The sequence below is a fragment of the Leishmania major genome, chromosome 14 (genome assembly GCF_000002725.2).
Source record: "Leishmania major strain Friedlin complete genome, chromosome 14".
Classification (NCBI taxonomy): domain Eukaryota; phylum Euglenozoa; class Kinetoplastea; order Trypanosomatida; family Trypanosomatidae; genus Leishmania; species Leishmania major.
In genome coordinates this window covers 123178-136239 of record NC_007255.2, presented here as the reverse complement: position 1 = coordinate 136239, position 13062 = coordinate 123178, and the positions used below count along the sequence as shown (strand labels likewise).

Sequence of the window (13062 nt, the reverse complement as noted above, 5' to 3'; positions counted from 1 at the left end):
AGAGGTTTCAAGCGGACGATGCTCGCACACCGACAGGCAGGCCACACCGTCAGAAGAGTCGGCCCTGCAGCCATCGGGGTTTCTCTTCGCGCCTCCTCGACAGAGAGGGGAGCGGGGGTGCGTATATGTGTATATGTTTGTGTGTGTGTGTGTGTGTCTGCAAGACCTAGGTGAACGGAGTCGACCCGAAGAGATGATCAGGCTCCGACATACGCATTCACACACACGCACACCAGCTCTTCATGGGGTACTCGGACACCCCCCGCCCCTGTCCTGTGCCTTGTCTGACGCAAGTCTGTACTTTTGAGTTTGCCTCGAGTTGTTCTCGAAAGAAGGGAACTGACCCGAGAGGCACACCACGAACACAGGCAGTGAGCAAGACGCACACACACACACACACACACACACACCACCCCACAACACAAGACCAAGGACAGCGTTCAATGCAGCTTCTAACCAACATACACACACATGCACGGATACAAGAGCGGCCTTACGATTCTTGTGCATCTGTCATCGTCATTGCCACCGCTTCCGCCAGCGCCCGCTGCTGCGCATTCACAGTCTCGACGGCGCAGCGCAACACGCGCCTGTACGCTTCCTGGCACTCTCGCAGGGCACTGGAGGGGTACTCACTAAAGTAGTAGATCGGGTCTGGAGGAAAAAGATCTGACGCTTCACTTCCACAGTTGGGTGCGGGGGGTGCGTGCTGTGACGCAGCTGCGGGCATCTGCTTCTTCCTTCGGTCACCGCTTACCAGCAGCATCTCCCACGCACAACTGCTGCTGCGGATTCGGGCAGCCTCATCGCTTTCGCCACAGCCGGTCTCCTCGACACCACTTGTCGAGGTAGTGGCGGACGTCTGTGTGAGAGACACGAGGGCTTCGAGAGTGCCTTGCGCCGTGGGTACCGCATCCAAGGATACGAAACAGCCTCGCGTCGATTCCTCTTCCCGCTGCGCAGTCGTGAAGCTGAAGGCGGCTTCACGAAGGGCGCTGTGCAGGCGCTCACGCACGTCCTCCAGCTGCTTCAGAGCGGCGAGAACAGCGGCATCTCGTGATGCCACCATCGGCGCGATGGGTGGTACCTACCTTGATGGACGTGAACAATTCCGTGCTACCGGAGACCAAAAAGACGCCTGAGCCGACGCTTGTATGTGCACACACACACACACACACACACACACACACACACACACACACACACACACACACACACACACACACACACACACACACACACACACACACACACACGAAGGAACATGCGTAGAGAGGGTGCGATAGACACAAGAAGAAGGGAGGGACATGTGCAGTTTGCGTGCATGCGTGGTTAGTGCGCACATACACCTCCTGTCCCGTCATGCAAACCAGGCGAGCGAGGTTTAGGGAGCAGGCGCGATGTCAAGGGCGCGGAGGATAGCGGCGAAAAAGGAGGGCTCTCCTAACGACACGCCAAGAGCGTTCGCACAACCGAGGACGCAACCTGTGAACTAGACGGTGCTCCCACCCTTAACCCTTCCACTTCCCCATGCATCCCTGTGCAGGCGAGTGTCCCATGTGAACACCGACACACAGATCTATACCGTCGCCACCCTCACGACATATTTCCAAAAAAACTTCCTTTTAAAACCTGCCATACGAACATGCGTCGCATCTCATTGTACCCACGCGCGCAGACCATAGAACGACCATCACCAGAGTGCCCCTATATCGTCCCTTCTATCGTCCAGCGCCGCGGCGGTCGTTCTAGGCATCAGATGTGTTCGTTGACCGACAAACACTTAACCAAACCCACAGACTCACGTGCACATGAGGGAAAGTCATCCACGACTGCGCTTCTACCGCCAGTGCCTTCCCGCCCGCCGTGTTCGCTCCCTCCAGCTCACCTGCACACCGACAACGTGCTAACGAAACGAAAGCGACGAGAAACGAGAACGAATACGCACACGACCACCTAAAACACATATCTATTAAGCAGACAATGCTCAACGTGACCATCCTCTGACCGTCGAGCACGCGTTACGCAGCACTCTACCCTCCCCCTGGCACAGACCTCAGGCGCGTGATCTGAAGCAGCGGCAGGCACGCCGCTACGGCTGTGCGCAGACACACTCATCTGAGCACAGCCCCTGCCTCAAACCCCACCCACCACCCGCCCCGCAGGTTGCCTCACAGCAGCTACCATTGTGCCGGTTGCCACGTGCTGCATCCTCCTCGGGGTGGCTCCTCCCGCTCCCCACCACCAGCAGGGCAGTGTGAGGGCCAGGTGTGGGGTACGCTCGAGTCACGCTGACACGCTGCCCATCATACAAATCGTGCAAGCGTGTTCACGGCCGCGGGTCGCACCGGCGCCGCGCCGTCCAGGACCTGACCGCCGGCGTGGGCGCTGGACCCTGTCACGACCGGAAACGGCCCCGCATTGGGCAGGGCTAGAGGGTGGGGTGCCGCTCCGCCTCCTCGCAGAGAGAGAGTGGGGGCACCGGATGCCAAGATGCCACACACTGGGGCTCGTGTATCCACCACTCATCAGGGAGGTTAAGCACACGAAAAGAAAAACAGAAAACAGCAAAGAAGGAACGCGGCTTGCATGGAGACGCAAGGAAATGGTGTGGGAGGAGAAGTAGAAGAGAGCAGGGGAGGGGAGGGAAGAAAAAGTTGAGGCGAGGCGCTGGTCGAGAAACCCCTCTCCGCGTGCGCCATCGTGACGTGCCCGGCTTATCGACTCCCTATTCGGGAGCAACAGCAAAAATAGGAAGAGAAGATAGGAGAGAGAGAGAGCATGGCACCAAATGAAGAAAATAGGAAGAGCACAAGAGACATGCCTTCGCGCACTCTACACATGCTGCAGCTCAGCGTGAGTGCGGGCACGCAGACACGCACCAGAGTTGGGGGGATGCCAGGAGAGGGGTGAAGGGGGTAGCATAACTCACACGGGCGGCACACAGTGTGGCGGTGGACTGCCTGTAAGCGAGATTTTAGGGGAGAAACGCAGACTGCGTTGCGGTGGAAGTGCTTCTGCAGGCAAAAATAAAAGTGCAAAACGAAAACGAAGAGGAGGCGCATGGAGGGGGGAGTAGCGGTGGTGCCGGGCGTGTGCGTGTGTGTGTGTGTGTGCGGCACCGCGGTGGTGGTGGGGTGGGGTGGGTTGAGGGAGAGAAAAGAGAGCAAGAAGACGCGAGCAAGCAAAGCAAGCGAGAGACCGAAGGAGGAGGAGAGGGGTCGGGGGGGGGCAGCGCAGAAGGAAAAGGGAGAGGGCAGAGTGAGCCGACAAGGAAAACAGGCAGACACACGCCAAGAGCGAGCGGCAGACGGGGAGAGAGAGGTGTGTGGGGGGGGGGGGAAGGGTGACCACGCCGGGAGAGAACGATAAGGCAGACAAGAAAGGGCGATAGACAACAATACGGCGAAGCCACGCAGTATCAAGGACAGGAATAGAGCAGCAGCGGGAGAGGCCAAGCAAACACGGCATAAAAGGTCCAAAGGAAGTGAAAAGAGAGAGAACACAGAGGCAGCAGGATGGGGTGGGAGCACCGGAGGGGCGGGGCATCGGGAGATCAGTGTCGCTTCGCGCGTGCGTCTGGGTCCCACAAGAGATAGAGGAGCATAGTAGGTAGGCTCCAGTGCCGATGCCCTTCTTCCCCTCTTCCCTTCGTTCCCCCTTCCCGCTGCTCGTTGCTGCGGTCCCAGAGCCCCCCTTTCACTCCTCTTCTGCTGCTGCGGTCTCTTTCTTTTCGCTTGTCCGCGCGCCGTTTTGGCTGCTGAGCACTCGCTAAGCTCCTCCCTTTCTCATCCACCATCGGCTATATCCATACAAGTCTCGACCTGTGCACGTATGAGTGCACGTGAATCGACACCTGTACACACATGTGCACTCCAGTGTACTCACAGGCAGACGGGGAAGAACACGAGGCTGCCGCGTTGACTGAACGCACGCACCGACACGCAAGAGTTCCCCTGCCCCGTCATCCGTTCACCTCGCTCTCTAGTCGTCCATGACATTGTACAGTTCCCTCTTGTTGCCCACCTCGACGGACCGACCATCGCCGGTGCTGCCCTTCCGCTCACCTTCTGCGCTGCCGAGACCGCTAAGCATGTTCAGGAAATCCAACGGGTTTCCACTAGTGGAGAAGTTGATTCTAATGAGGAGGGAGCCGGCGCTCCCGACGTTCTTCTCAACCACACTGCGGTCCACCAGCGCCGTCAGCGCCGACTGATCACCGTTCCTTTCTATGCGATGATAGGCGTTGCCGGAGGAGTCCACGAGCTCGATGCTGTGTGGCGGGACATTGCCCTTTCGGCAGAAGACAAATATGATGTACGTGGCCACGTTGTTTTGGGCGCACTTAAGTCCCGTATGGCCATCTTTCGGCTTGATGTCCAACCGGGCCACGAGCAACGCGTCGCCCACAAAGAAGCCCCGTGAGGAGTAGGGGCACAGGTTCTGCATCTTCAGCTTCGGAATCGACCACGTGACCGATATATCACTCTGCCCGAGCTGATTCACAACGAGGGTGTCGTCATCAAAACAAAAATGCACAATCAGCTTGTCATCCTCCCCGAGGAACTCCTTCACGTCCGTGTGGCTGCACACGTTCCAGTGACCGCAGCGCTCCGAATCCTCGGGGATGGCGTAGGCTGTGTGCTGGCGCATCTCCTCACACTTCGAGTTCGTCAAGTAGTACGAGTACTTCGGGATCGGCGGCTTCTTGTAATGGATGTAGATGCCGACGGCACCGCTGGCGCATAGGGTCATGTGCAGGTGAAATTTTACTTTGGTGAAGCAAGTGACATTGTCGCTGTCGAGAGTCGCGTCAAGCGGGAACTGCGAGAAGTTATCGATCGTCCAGAGAAAACGGCGTCCCGAGTTGTCTGTGGCCTTGAAGGAGCCAGCGCGTTCCTTGCCGAGGAGACCCATTGCTTCTCTGGTGCGTATAGTGTACTGCGCGTGGGCACTGGTGGCGTGTGCGAATGAAGGCGCGGGGGTGTGTTATTGTGTGCTTATGTATCGGCGCGCAGTAGGGCAGGGAGCCGTGGGAGGGGAGGAGGGATATGGACCACTGGGGAAAAGGGATGAGGGACGCTTGGCGGTGACAATGGTGAGAGACGTGAGCGGTGGGCAGGGGTGGGAGGCTAATGAAGGGAAGGCACTAGAGAGTGGGGGACAAGCATGCTAAGGTAGGGGTGTGTGCGCGTGTGCGTTCGCCATAGTTGCATGGAGATGCGTAGGGGGCGGTGGGTGGCGGAAGGGAACAACGTAGATGGAGAGGTGACGCGAGATAGGCCATCGGATGGCGGTGTAGGGAACGTGGATGGCTGCCCGCAAGCGCATTCCACCGCCACGCAAAGGCATACATCAACACATGCACGCACACGCAGTCCCCGCCGCTCACAGGTGTGGGGCAGCGGTGCTTCACGTATCGGTTTAGGTTTTGTTCAACATGACCATCCTCTGACCGTAGAGCACGCGTTACACAGCACTCTACCCTCCCCCTGGCACAGACCTCAGGCGCGTGATCTGAAGCAGCGGCAGGCACGCCGCTACGGCTGTGCGCAGACACACTCATCTGAGCACAGCCCCTGCCTCAAACCCCACCCACCACCCGCCCCGCAGGTTGCCTCACAGCAGCTACCATTGTGCCGGTTGCCACGTGCTGCATCCTCCTCGGGGTGGCTCCTCCCGCTCCCCACCACCAGCAGGGCAGTGTGAGGGCCAGGTGTGGGGTACGCTCGAGTCACGCTGACACGCTGCCCATCATACAAATCGTGCAAGCGTGTTCACGGCCGCGGGTCGCACCGGCGCCGCGCCGTCCAGGACCTGACCGCCGGCGTGGGCGCTGGACCCTGTCACGACCGGAAGCGGCCCCGCATTGGGCAGGGCTAGAGGGTGGGGTGCCGCTCCGCCTCCTCGCAGAGAGAGAGTGGGGGCACCGGATGCCAAGATGCCACACACTGGGGCTCGTGTATCCACCACTCATCAGGGAGGTTAAGCACACGAAAAGAAAAACAGAAAACAGCAAAGAAGGAACGCGGCTTGCATGGAGACGCAAGGAAATGGTGTGGGAGGAGAAGTAGAAGAGAGCAGGGGAGGGGAGGGAAGAAAAAGTTGAGGCGAGGCGCTGGTCGAGAAACCCCTCTCCGCGTGCGCCATCGTGACGTGCCCGGCTTATCGACTCCCTATTCGGGAGCAACAGCAAAAATAGGAAGAGAAGATAGGAGAGAGAGAGAGCATGGCACCAAATGAAGAAAATAGGAAGAGCACAAGAGACATGCCTTCGCGCACTCTACACATGCTGCAGCTCAGCGTGAGTGCGGGCACGCAGACACGCACCAGAGTTGGGGGGATGCCAGGAGAGGGGTGAAGGGGGTAGCATAACTCACACGGGCGGCACACAGTGTGGCGGTGGACTGCCTGTAAGCGAGATTTTAGGGGAGAAACGCAGACTGCGTTGCGGTGGAAGTGCTTCTGCAGGCAAAAATAAAAGTGCAAAACGAAAACGAAGAGGAGGCGCATGGAGGGGGGAGTAGCGGTGGTGCCGGGCGTGTGCGTGTGTGTGTGTGTGTGCGGCACCGCGGTGGTGGTGGGGTGGGGTGGGTTGAGGGAGAGAAAAGAGAGCAAGAAGACGCGAGCAAGCAAAGCAAGCGAGAGACCGAAGGAGGAGGAGAGGGGTCGGGGGGGGGCAGCGCAGAAGGAAAAGGGAGAGGGCAGAGTGAGCCGACAAGGAAAACAGGCAGACACACGCCAAGAGCGAGCGGCAGACGGGGAGAGAGAGGTGTGTGGGGGGGGGGGGAAGGGTGACCACGCCGGGAGAGAACGATAAGGCAGACAAGAAAGGGCGATAGACAACAATACGGCGAAGCCACGCAGTATCAAGGACAGGAATAGAGCAGCAGCGGGAGAGGCCAAGCAAACACGGCATAAAAGGTCCAAAGGAAGTGAAAAGAGAGAGAACACAGAGGCAGCAGGATGGGGTGGGAGCACCGGAGGGGCGGGGCATCGGGAGATCAGTGTCGCTTCGCGCGTGCGTCTGGGTCCCACAAGAGATAGAGGAGCATAGTAGGTAGGCTCCAGTGCCGATGCCCTTCTTCCCCTCTTCCCTTCGTTCCCCCTTCCCGCTGCTCGTTGCTGCGGTCCCAGAGCCCCCCTTTCACTCCTCTTCTGCTGCTGCGGTCTCTTTCTTTTCGCTTGTCCGCGCGCCGTTTTGGCTGCTGAGCACTCGCTAAGCTCCTCCCTTTCTCATCCACCATCGGCTATATCCATACAAGTCTCGACCTGTGCACGTATGAGTGCACGTGAATCGACACCTGTACACACATGTGCACTCCAGTGTACTCACAGGCAGACGGGGAAGAACACGAGGCTGCCGCGTTGACTGAACGCACGCACCGACACGCAAGAGTTCCCCTGCCCCGTCATCCGTTCACCTCGCTCTCTGGTCGTCCATGACGGTGGATACTTCCTTTTACTCGTCGAGTTCGACGGACCGACCATCGCCGGTGCTGCCCTTCCGCTCACCTTCTGTGCTGCCGAGACCGTTAAGCGTGTTCAGCAAATCCAACGGGTTTCCACTAGTGGAGAAGTTGATCCTAATGAGGAGGGAGCCGGCGCTCCCGACGTTCTTCTCAACCACACTGCGGTCCACCAGCGCCGTCAGCGCTGGCTCGTCCTCGTTCTTTGCTACCTGAAAGTAGGCGTTGCCGGAGGAGTCCACGAGCTCGATGCTGTGTGGCGGGACATTGCCCTTTCGGCAGAAGACAAATATGATGTACGTGGCCACGTTGTTTTGGGCGCACTTAAGTCCCGTATGGCCATCTTTCGGCTTGATGTCCAACCGGGCCACGAGCAACGCGTCGCCCACAAAGAAGCCCCGTGAGGAGTAGGGGCACAGGTTCTGCATCTTCAGCTTCGGAATCGACCACGTGACCGATATATCACTCTGCCCGAGCTGATTCACAACGAGGGTGTCGTCATCAAAACAAAAATGCACAAGCAGCTTGTCATCCTCCCCGAGGAACTCCTTCACGTCCGTGTGGCTGCACACGTTCCAGTGACCGCAGCGCTCCGCACCATCGGGGAGGCTGTGGGCTGTGTGCTGGCGCGTCCCCTCACACTTCGAGTTCGTCAAGTAGTACGAGTACTTCGGGATCGGCGGCTTCTTGTAATGGATGTAGATGCCGACGGCACCGCAGGGGCGCAGTGTCAAGTGAAGGTGAAATTTTACTTTGGTGAAGCAAGTGACATTGTCGCTGTCGAGAGTTATGTCAAGCGGGAACTGCGAGAAGTTATCGATCGTCCAGAGAAAACGGCGTCCCGAGTTGTCTGTGGCCTTGAAGGAGCCAGCGCGTTCCTTGCCGAGGAGACCCATTGCTTCTCTGGTGCGTATAGTGTACTGCGCGTGGGCACTGGTGGCGTGTGCGAATGAAGGCGCGGGGGTGTGTTATTGTGTGCTTATGTATCGGCGCGCAGTAGGGCAGGGAGCCGTGGGAGGGGAGGAGGGATATGGACCACTGGGGAAAAGGGATGAGGGACGCTTGGCGGTGACAATGGTGAGAGACGTGAGCGGTGGGCAGGGGTGGGAGGCTAATGAAGGGAAGGCACTAGAGAGTGGGGGACAAGCATGCTAAGGTAGGGGTGTGTGCGCGTGTGCGTTCGCCATAGTTGCATGGAGATGCGTAGGGGGCGGTGGGTGGCGGAAGGGAACAACGTAGATGGAGAGGTGACGCGAGATAGGCCATCGGATGGCGGTTTAGGGAACGTGGATGGCTGCCCGCAAGCGCATTCCACCGCCACGCAAAGGCATACATCAACACATGCACGCACACGCAGTCCCCGCCGCTCACAGGTGTGGGGCAGCGGTGCTTCACGTATCGGTTTAGGTTTTGTTCAACATGACCATCCTCTGACCGTAGAGCACGCGTTACACAGCACTCTACCCTCCCCCTGGCACAGACCTCAGGCGCGTGATCTGAAGCAGCGGCAGGCACGCCGCTACGGCTGTGCGCAGACACACTCATCTGAGCACAGCCCCTGCCTCAAACCCCACCCACCACCCGCCCCGCAGGTTGCCTCACAGCAGCTACCATTGTGCCGGTTGCCACGTGCTGCATCCTCCTCGGGGTGGCTCCTCCCGCTCCCCACCACCAGCAGGGCAGTGTGAGGGCCAGGTGTGGGGTACGCTCGAGTCACGCTGACACGCTGCCCATCATACAAATCGTGCAAGCGTGTTCACGGCCGCGGGTCGCACCGACGCAGCACCGTCCAGGACCTCCCCCTACGGTGTGGGCGCTGGACCCTGTCACGACCGGAAACGGCCCCGCATTGGGCAGGGCTAGAGGGTGGGGTGCCGCTCCGCCTCCTCGCAGAGAGAGAGAGTGGGGGCACCGGATCCCGAGATGCCACGGACTGTGTGTGTTTGTGCGTCTACCGGTCATGAGGATATATATATATATATATATGTAGTCGCAGGTATGGGGCAGGGAGGGCGGGCAGCTAACAAACAAGAGAGACAAAAAAAGGGAGCGCGCCGCGCGTGGGTATCGCAAAGATGAGGCATGGGCGACGGAAAGGGCGAACCGGAGTGGCTGCTACGGTGGGATGGTGACCGCCTGCCCTGCCCTCTTCCCCTACTCCCCCCCCCCTCCCCACACACAGACACTCACGCACACGTGCACTGAAGTGACTCATGGGATTGGTAGGGAGGCGGCATGAATAGGAACGCAAGAGAGAAGCGATAAAGAGAAGTCAAACCGCAACAACAGAGAAAAGGACGAACACATTGACGAGCAGACACGCAAACCCCCGCAGACACACCGAGAGAGAGAGAGAGCCTCACCACCTAAAGGAAGGGTGGTGGTGGTGGGGGGAAGCGCACTGCTCGTGCAGCACTGTCCTGCTGCTGCCGCTGCCGCCATGATTTTTGCGACCTGCTGAACAGCAAGCAATGAACAGGAGCGCTGGCAAGCATGGAGACGGGGTGGGGTGGCGCGGGGGGGGGGAGGAGTGTGTGTGTGTGTGTGTGCTGCGCCGACAAGCAAGTCAAAGAAGGAAGAAACGAAGAACGGCATCAGCAAAGGACGTGGCGTGGCGTTTCCGTTTAAGGGGAGTGGGGGAGTGGGGGGGTGGGGGGGGGCAGGGCTTGCCGTTGTGTCATCCGGTGACGGAGAAGCCACAGAAAAAGGCACGCCGCAGCACACGTGCTCAGGCACGCAGCGACACCCACAGAGCAGGACAACACAGGAAAGGCGACGGCTTAGTGCAGATCAGCCAAAGAACAGAGCCCCCCCCCCCCCCCCACTCCCCCACACACATACGCCCTACAAACGTAAGAGATGTAAGGGGGGGGGGAAAAAAAAGAGCGAGCGGTGATGGAGAGCACCATAGGGCGACTTTCCGCGCACTCGTTGCCTTCAGGTGCTCATGGTCGTGCCACGGCGGGCGCATGCTGAGCAAAGGTGCGTAGGCAACACTGACCACGACGATCACAACGCTCATACAAGCACATCTGTATCCACACAAGTGGAACACAAAGAGAGGAGGAGAGCGAGTGGGGGGGGCGGGAGCGGGAGAAACAACATGCACTGAAGCAGAAAGGCCCACACGCCACACAGCACTAAACACCCCATAGAGACAGAGACAGACACCCCCCCCCTCCACACCAAAAAAAAAGAAGAAGGCAGTGCGCGCGCACAAGACAGAGAGACGGACAGGGGAGAGGTGTGTGGTGTGCGGAATACCATTCAGAGATAAAGGAAAAGAGGGGTACGCTGCCAAGGGAAAGAACAAGCGAACCTAGAAGACGACGACGACGGGGGAGGGGGAGGAGGAGAGCGAGTGGGGCACGCCACACGCGCCACACATCTGAACAAACCCACCACCACGCCTTTCTTGCTCGTCTTGTTTCAGCCCGCCTACTTCTGGTGTGCAGGGGCCTCTTTTATATTTCCTTCTTGCGCTATAAACATATATACCTATATATATTCATACATATATTCATACATATATATATATATACATATATATAGATATACATATGTATGTGCATGCATTTCGCCTTGCATTCTGACCGTGACACGACCACCCCCGCTCTCTCCCTTTCTCTCTCGAGCACCATGTCGCTCCCCGCTTCTTCGAGGCCACGTGTACGCGGGTGCAAAGAGACTTAGACAAGAGCGGTGCCGTACACGCTGGCCTCCTCACGGCGCTGCGTGTAGCCGGCATCGGCGTCCACAAGGGCGGCGTACAGCTCCGGGAACGAGAGCTGCAGCCCCACCGGAACCTCCGCGAAGCACACGTAGATCGTTGTCACGCACGAGCTTACCGGGTTGTAGAAGATGCTGCTCACGATCAGTGACATGAAAAACATCAGGGCCACCGCTGCCGCATTCCACGTCACCAGCGCCGTCAAGAGGGCCACCAGCACCGCGCTCATGAAGGTGAGAATGCCAATCACCTGCCCCGTCAAAAGATCGTTGAATATCGCGGAGAAGGCACACTGCTTCACAAGCGCCCAGGTCTCCTTGGCGGCGTCGACGTAGCCGCACCCGTACACGGCCACGTGAACGAAGGCATACTGGTTGAAGTACCGCACCAAGTCCTCGATGCAGCCCACCAGGCAGCTCATGATGCACATCCAGAAGTTGTCGCCGTCGCTGCTGGTGCGCACCGTATCAATGAGAAAGCGAACAAAGGACGCGATAGCGTTGATGAGGGAGCCCAGGCAGACCGAGCCGAAACTCGTCGTGGTGGCGCGCTGAAATGAGGCCTGCACGGGGAAGGATGGCATGTTCCCCTCACCGGCGAAGTACCACGTGGCTACCACGCCGCACACGGTCACATGCACGAGTGCGGTTAGCACCTCCTGCACCCAGAAGATACCGAAGACGAGGATGACGGGGTAGGCGATATCCGCGCTAGACGCCGTGCCGGCGAGGAAGCGTAGCACGCTCGGCAGCACGCACACCACCGCCGCCAAGACGAAGCACCAGCTTGCGATGGCGGAGCCGAGGGAGATGACGAAGAGGCTGCGATGACGTTGCAGGACCGACACGGTGGCACACAGCATCGTGGTGGTGAAGGGAATCCGGTCGTGAATGAGGTAGATCCACAGAAGCGGCGTGAACGCCAGAAAGGCGAAGACCATTGCCATCAGACCCGCGCCTTGGGCAAGGGCCACGCCAGCGGAAGCAGCAGAGAACATTGATGCGACGGCGGACTGGATGAATATAAGCTGGCGGGGGTAGACAGCGATGAGAAGAAGTCCGCCGTATGCCACCAGGATGGTGGTGGTTGCTGCCGTTGCACACCATATCAGTGCTTGCACGACAGCCCCAATCATCCCGGCGTAGGAGGAGGGCGAGGAGGCGTCACTGTTGTGCGCGTCCGCTGGAGGCTCCAAACCCTCCACCCCGGCCCACAGAGCCGCCACACCAGCACGCAGTGCAGCCACACCGTGCAGCACTTTGCCGTGGACAGAGCCGCCCGCCACAGCGGCGACGGTGTGTGTGTCTGCGTAGCCCTTCCCCTCGGCGACACCAGCGATCACGGCGAGGTCGCGCTCCGTCAGCTGCAGCTGCCACACCTGTTCCATACCCCAGAGCAATACGACCACGATGAGTGCCGCGAAGAACAGCGCTGCCCAACAGTCCTGGCAGCCGCGCGTGCGGAAGCGCCATAGCTCATTGCTGGAGGGTTTCCCACCGGTCGTGTGGAAGGTGTGTTGCGTCTGCTGCTGCTTCGCGTTACGGCAATTTCGCAGCTTGGCCTTCTCCACGTCCCAGTCGGCGTCGTCATCGGTGGGATCACAGTCGACGGTAGAGATGGTGCCAGACGTTCGACTCGTGCGATCGTCTCTGATAAGCGAGGCAGTATACACGAGGGCGCCAGGTCCCAGCTCCTCTACGTAGGGGTCCCCATGAGTCTCAGAGAAGTTACCACGCACCAGCGGTGCTTTCTCGCCTGCCCCACGTGCAGTTGGGTGGGACATGATGGCGCGCAGCACGCGTGCCCTCGCTCGTGCGCACGTGAAAATGACAAGGGGAGAAGCAAGCCGGCCAGGCAAGCAGG

At 59.2% G+C, this 13062-nt stretch overlaps 4 protein-coding genes across 4 annotated transcripts; all 4 read right to left on the bottom strand.

Moving 5' to 3' along the window:
- Positions 1–493: 493 nt before the first annotated feature.
- Positions 494–1069, bottom strand: LMJF_14_0405 (conserved hypothetical protein; the record flags this gene model as incomplete). The annotated part of the gene is made up of 1 exon (XM_001687588.1): positions 494–1069. The coding sequence occupies one exon, from the start codon at positions 1067–1069 to the stop codon at positions 494–496; it is 576 nt and encodes a 191-aa protein (XP_001687640.1).
- Positions 1070–3984: 2915 nt separating this feature from the next.
- On the bottom strand, positions 3985–4917 carry LMJF_14_0400 (conserved hypothetical protein; the record flags this gene model as incomplete). Its single annotated transcript, XM_001687587.1, has 1 exon — positions 3985–4917. The coding sequence occupies one exon, from the start codon at positions 4915–4917 to the stop codon at positions 3985–3987; it is 933 nt and encodes a 310-aa protein (XP_001687639.1).
- A 2545-nt stretch (positions 4918–7462) lies between these two features.
- Positions 7463–8365, bottom strand: LMJF_14_0390 (conserved hypothetical protein; the record flags this gene model as incomplete). Its single annotated transcript, XM_001687586.1, has 1 exon — positions 7463–8365. One exon carries the CDS (start codon positions 8363–8365, stop codon positions 7463–7465), a length of 903 nt encoding a protein of 300 aa, XP_001687638.1.
- A 2793-nt stretch (positions 8366–11158) lies between these two features.
- Positions 11159–12982, bottom strand: LMJF_14_0380 (conserved hypothetical protein; the record flags this gene model as incomplete). The annotated part of the gene is made up of 1 exon (XM_001687585.1): positions 11159–12982. One exon carries the CDS (start codon positions 12980–12982, stop codon positions 11159–11161), a length of 1824 nt encoding a protein of 607 aa, XP_001687637.1.
- Positions 12983–13062: the final 80 nt, after the last annotated feature.